General features: G+C 43.4%; 1 protein-coding gene across 1 annotated transcript in view; it reads left to right on the top strand.

The window, feature by feature from the left end:
• Nucleotides 1–1,235: 1,235 nt before the first annotated feature.
• The window catches only part of LOC119416527 (receptor-type tyrosine-protein phosphatase zeta), a gene marked incomplete at its 5' end in the record, with an annotated part of 29,950 nt that continues 24,785 nt past the window's right edge, over nt 1,236–6,400 (top strand). The window contains 2 exon segments of the mRNA XM_037683758.1: nt 1,236–1,298; nt 5,882–6,061. Of these exon segments, the coding sequence (XP_037539686.1) occupies nt 1,236–1,298; nt 5,882–6,061 (243 nt within the window).

Raw genomic sequence — 6,400 nt, 5'->3', positions numbered from 1 at the left:
ATCCAACAATTTTCAGTCAGGTCATCTGGGCAGTTTCTTCTTTTTTTGTGCTGAAACGTTTCACCTTCCGTCCAGAAGGCTTCATCAGTCAAGGAAACACACCTGTGACCTGAATCATCAACCCTTCAGCGGTAAGACTGCAGTTGCCCGCCTCCATGCTGGTCCACCCCACTTTTCATGTCTCACAGATAAAACCTGTCTCTGAGTGTCCATTAAACCCGCCTACCAACCTCCCTCCACCCGCCCCTCTCATCAACAATCACCCGGCTTTCACGGTCAGACGCATCCTAGACATTCGTCGCCGGGGCCGAGGGCTCCAGTACCTCATCGACTGGGAGGGATACGGTCCTGAGGAAAGGTCCTGGATCCCCAGGTCATTTATTCTAGACCCGAGCCTAATAAGCTCTTTCTTCAAGGACCATTCTGAGAAGCACTTCAGGTCATCTGGAGGCAATCTTTGAGCTGTTGGAGTTTCCTACAGCTGCTGCTCTGAGGGCACATGCACAGCTGAGAAGAATCTGGCTGATTGTCACCTGAAGTATAAAGAGCAGCAGATGTCTCATCTTGATGCTGGAGCATTGAGTCTGCTATGGTAGTAATGCTTCTAGCCTGTGATTCATTGTTGTTCTGAGTAAGACTGACCTGTTCGCTCTTGCCTTTGCAGTTAAACCCTTGGTGATCTACTCGAGTCTTGGACCTTTGTGAGTGACCTATCCTAGAAACCTTTGGAGTCTCCTCAGCTGCTTTGCTGTGCCTTCCTGCCACTTGCACTACTACTTTTCCACAAGAAATTAAGCCAAGCTCATCCTTCCAGCATTATCCATTTTTGAGGAACTACCACTAATCATTGCCCTTGCTTCCCCAGGGATCCTGAGCACTGTAAATAAAATTCACTTAACTAATCTTTGGTCTTGTAGTCTGTTCACATCAGTCTTTGCATCTGGGTATCTGCCAAACAAAACACATACAGTATGGATCATTAGGAATAACGTCCAAACCGGGTCAGTCTGGTTCCAGCTTTACAATGACTGCATTAAATGTTCTCATACTTGGTTCTGTTGTTGGTCGGTGGATAGAATGGCTCCCTCTACTCTCCAGGATCTGTCACTCTTTTCACACATCACATATCACTTGTTAGTCTTAGGGTTTGTCAGGTCCTGTATGATGGAATGTCTTCAGAAACATAAACTATATTAACTCACCTTAACAAACACTCATCTGCTCTTCTGTTGCAGCTGAAGGATATACATACAGAAACCAGCGCAGGTTCTCAGAGGACATTGACTGGTCATATGCAGGTAAGAAAGAGCTTTTTGATTAATATCAGATACGATTAATGCTGTCATTTAAGTACTTTTCCATTTGATGGGAACTTTGTTGGATACCTGAAGTAAAAATAAACATGAAAGTATTCCATCTTTCCTGTTTCCATATGTTTTATAATACTATACTATTATATTTAAAATAAGTATAATATTATAGCTTTGTCTCTGTGGCCCTGTGATGGGCTTGCAACCTGTCCAAGGTGTACCCCGCCCCTCGCACAATGATTACTGGACATGGGCTCCGGCGATCCTTGTGACCCAAAATGGAAGAAGCGGGTAAAAAATAATGGATGGATGGATAATATTATAACCTACCATTTACCTTTAAAATAATCCTGCACGGGAATTAAAAAAAAAACTCCTGAAGTGGTAAGTAAAATTATTTATTGCTAAGCCTTCTCACTAGCATCAATACTGTAGCAGAAAAAGCTAAGCAGACCCCAAGAACAAAATATAGATACATAATTAAATACCCAGCTTTTATCATCAAGCGCTAATATTCAAATTTATCACTTTTTTACTTTTTCAAAAAAAAATTTACATTAGATTTTGTCAAAGAAGCTTTTCCTTATGAAAACATTTAACAAGGATATGACAGAAGAAACTAAATGAGATTTTATTGCCACAAAACCAGCTATGTTGGGGTACTATCAGGCAGTATTTATAGCTTGAATCTGTGTCACATATTATTATATATCTATCTCTTTTACGCACACACTCATACAGAGAAGATTTTTTTCCAGTCAGCTGTCAGCAACCTTATGTGGATGCTACACTTTCTTTCTATTTTCTAGATGAGCCTTTGCCACAGAGCTACACAACCCAGGCAGCACAATGGATCAGTGATTATTACTGTGGCCTCACAAAAAGAAGGCCTATGGGTTCAGTCCCAGGTTTGGACCTGGTGTTTTTCTGTTTTTAGTTTGCATGTTCTCCTCATGGATTTTCTCTGGGTTCTACATTTTCCTCCCACAGTCCAAAACATGCAGGATAGGCTGCCTTTAGGTCCAGGAGGGCCTTGCAAAAGAGATACTAAAGTCAAAGTTTATTTAATTGTCATTGAGGAATGTTGAATGTTGAATGAAATTCTGTACACACGGTCCCAGTTACATCCAACAAAAGTATAAATTGTAAAGAAAAACAATAATAAGATCTAAGATATGAATTAAGAAATACGCTAAACTAAGAATACCCTAAGCGCTAATAGTACAAAAACAAACTCCTTTTCTGTCCTCTCTGTTTGAGGAAGCCCCTCAAAAGAAATACTGCCAAGTTTTTGGGGCAGCTGTGGTTGAGTGGTTAGAGCAGTCATCCTCCAATTTGTGAGTTGGGGTTTCGATTCCACCAGCAGTCACATGTTTAAGTGTCCCTGGACAAGACAAGGTGTGGTGCTGTTGACTTCAACCAGTGATGCCGTCGAGGGGTGGAAGGAATACTTCTCAGACCTACTCAATCCCACCGGCACGGCTTCCATGTAGGAAGCTGAGTTGGGGAAGTTCGGGGTTGGTCTGTCCATAACCGTGGCTGAGGCCACTGAGGTAGTTAAAAAGATCCATGGCGGCCTGGCTCTGGGAAAAGATGAGATCCGCCATGATTTCTTTAAGGCTCTGGATGTTGTGGGGCTGTATTGGTTGACACACCTTTGCAACATCACGTGGACATCGGGGGCATTGCCACATGATTGTCAATCTGGGATGGTGGTTTCCCTCTTCAAAAAGGGGGACCGAAGGGTGTATTCCAAATATAGGGGCACCAGCCTGGTAAGGTTTATTCATAGATAATGGAGAAGTGAGTCAGATTGTTGGTTGAACCTCAGATAGAGGAGGAACAATATGGATTCCATCCTGGCTGTGGAACATAGGATGAACTCTTTACTCTCACTAGGGACCTTGAGGGGTCATGGTAGTTTGTCCATTCAGTCTTCATGTGTTTTGTAGACTTGGAGAAGGCATTCAACCGTGTTCCTTAGGGTACAATGTGGGGGTGTGGTGGTTGGGGGGTGCTCTGTGAGTATGGGATTGGGGGCCCATTGTTACAGGCTGTTCGGTCCCTATACAAGCATTGCAAGAGTTTGGTTCATGTTGCCGTTAGTAAGTCAGACCCCTTCAGGGTGGGAGTTGAACCCCACAAGGGCTGCCCGTTGTCACCAATTCTGTTCATATCTTATATGGACAGAATTTTTTTGTTGCAGCAAGGGGATGGAGGGATTCCAGTTCAGTGGCCTCAGTATTCCATCCCTGCTCTTTGCAGATGATGTGGTCCTGTTGGTGTCATTGTGCCGTGATCTTCAGCGCTCAAGGGAGCAGTTCGCAACTGAGTGTGAAGCAGCTGGGATGAGAATCAGCACCTCCAAATCTGAGGCTGTGGTCCTCGATTGAAAAAGGGTGGATTGATGTCTTCAAGTTGAGGGTGATGTTCTCCCTCAAGTGGAGGAGTTCAAGTATCTTGGGGTTTTGTTCACAAAAATGAGGGAAGAATAGAGCGTGAGATTGACAGACGGACTGTGCAGCATCTGCAGTATTGCGGACTCTGTACTTGTCTGTTGTGGTGAAGAGGGAGCTGAGCTGTAAGGCAAAGCTCTCTGTTTACCTATTGGTCTACATTCCTACCCTTACCTATGATCACAAGCTCCGGGTAGTGATTGGAAGAATGAATTCACAGATACGGGTGGCTGAAATGAGTTTCCTCTACAGGGTAGCTGGGCTCTCCCTTACAGATAGGGTGAAAAGTTCAGTTATTCGGGAGAGACTGAGTAGAAATGCTGCTCCTTCACGTTGAGAGGAGCCAGTTGAAGTGGTTTAGGCATCTGGTAATAATGCTCCCTGGGCACCTCCCTAGAGAGGTGCTTGGGACATGTTCGACTGAGAGGAGACCCTGGGGAAAACCCAGGACACGCTGGAGAGGCTATGTCTTTCGGTTAGCCTGGGAATGCGTTGGAATTCTCCCAGAAGAGCTGGATGTGACAAGAAGCGGTTTGGATCAGCACATCAATACCCAACTCAGAAATGATTTAAAATGTTTATTTGGAAATAGATTCTGGTGTAGGTCAGGGTCGGGCCTGGTTCTGATCTGTCAAGACAGAAGTGTTAGTGAACTTGGAGTGGATGGAGAGGCAAAGAGAGGTGCTATAATTATCACTAACCTTCTGTCTTGATGGAGTAGCAGGTGTTCTAGTCTTGCTGAAGCCGATGATGCCACTCATGAAGAATGAACAGCAGCAGTGGAGCAAACGGGGATCATATAGATCCAGTAAGGGGAAAATCTGCTTCCGAGGTCCAAGAAGAGAAGCAGGGGTTTGAGCACGGTGAAGCAGAGAGCAGAACAGAGCCAAAAAAATGATCCTGAATCGAGGTCTTTGTGGAGGTGCAGAGTTGTTACCGTGAGGGGAAAAGCAGACAAATCCAAAGGGAGTATGCAGGTCGAGGAGTCAAAAAACAGGCTTGGGTTCAGAACAAGTCAAAAGACCTAGACAAGGTACGCTGGATTTCATCTGCTCAATGAGGTTCAACAATCTGGCTAGGAATGTGGGCAGGCAGGGAGCTTAAGAAGGGAGGTGAACAGGTGGGGAGCATGAGCATTGATTGCAGAGTGAGTCATGAAGCAGAGTGGTGTTAATTGGATGGCAGGAGCTGAATGGACTGAGGTGAACACCAAACATGAAAACAGCAGGCAGAGGAGGGAAAAAAGGGTCAAAAACATGACAGGAAGATGTGGCTGCAGAAAGAGATATCTGGGCCTCCCTGCTCAAGCTGCTGCCCCCCCCCCAAACCAACTTAGGAACAAGCAGAAGATAATGGATGGATGGATGGATTTGTTCTCCATAGGCCAAGATGTGTTATGTGATTATGTGGTAATAGCTGATAGTCATTCATACCACCCACTCTGACAGTTATCTGTTGATATTCCACAAATTAAATGGTAAATGGACTGTACTTCTAAAGCACCTTTTTATAAGCTCTTTACAACACAATCTGTGCCCTCATATACCCATCCATACAGCACTCTACTATACCTTTATAAAGACTATTCAGTACTTAAGATCACATTCATACACCAATAGTAAACACATTGGAGGCAATGGAAGTTCAGTATCTTGCCCAGTGATACTTCAACTTGTTACTGCTGGTGGAATTGAACCCCTAACTCTCCCACTGGAGGGCAACCACTCTAACCACTCATCCACAGCTTCCCCAAAAACCTGGTGTCATTTTGTTTGAGGGGCTTCCTCAAACAGAGTATTGAAAGGGAGTTTGTTTACCTTTATTTTAACCAGGTAAATGCATTTAAGCTCATAGATCTCTTTTGAAAACAAAAACCTGCATGGAGTGCCATTTGCATTCAGAAGGGTTCACTCTGCTAAATTTGCATGTTTTCTTAATAGAAACAGATAATTTTAAAGTTAACACTGACAAATGTTTGTGGCTGAGGCTGACTGAGAAAATGGCAGACCTGAACTAAGCTGTAATCAATACAAAAGGTTCTGTTCCTTCCTCTAGTTCCTCACTGACACTGTCTAGGAGTATTTTTAGGACATTGTGCCTGTATCTGACCACCAGGAACATTAAACCAACACAACTGGGCCAAAAAGTTTCCATCATGCAGCAGTGCTAAGCAGTCTCCTATCAACATAGAAGAGGACTTGGCCTCTGTGAAGCTGCAGTACCAGAAGCTGACATTTGATGGCTGGGACAATCTGACAAATGACAGGACAACCATTACAAACAACGGCAAGACAGGTAAGTGCAGTCACGCTAAGTCAATGCCAATGATGCCAACCTCAGAACTGCATTGGGTCAGTCAAGTGGTTGGGTTAGGGCGGAGAAGCTCATTTAGACACATGGATTTTTAAGGAATATATCGAACATTATCATTATGATACATCTGCTGTATTTTTCTTAATTTTCTGTATATATACGGTCAAGTGTGTATATATGTGTATATGTATATATATGTGTGTATATATATATATATGTGTATGTGTGTGTGTATATATATATGTGTATATATGTGTGTGTATATATATATATGTATATATATGTATATGTGTGTGTGTATATATGTGTATATATATATAT

Source organism: Nematolebias whitei, chromosome 10 (assembly GCF_014905685.2).
Source record: "Nematolebias whitei isolate Nwh7 chromosome 10, NemWhi1, whole genome shotgun sequence".
Taxonomy (NCBI): domain Eukaryota; kingdom Metazoa; phylum Chordata; class Actinopteri; order Cyprinodontiformes; family Rivulidae; genus Nematolebias; species Nematolebias whitei.
Note: the sequence above shows the minus strand (reverse complement) of the source record. Positions and strands in the feature narration are given on the sequence as shown.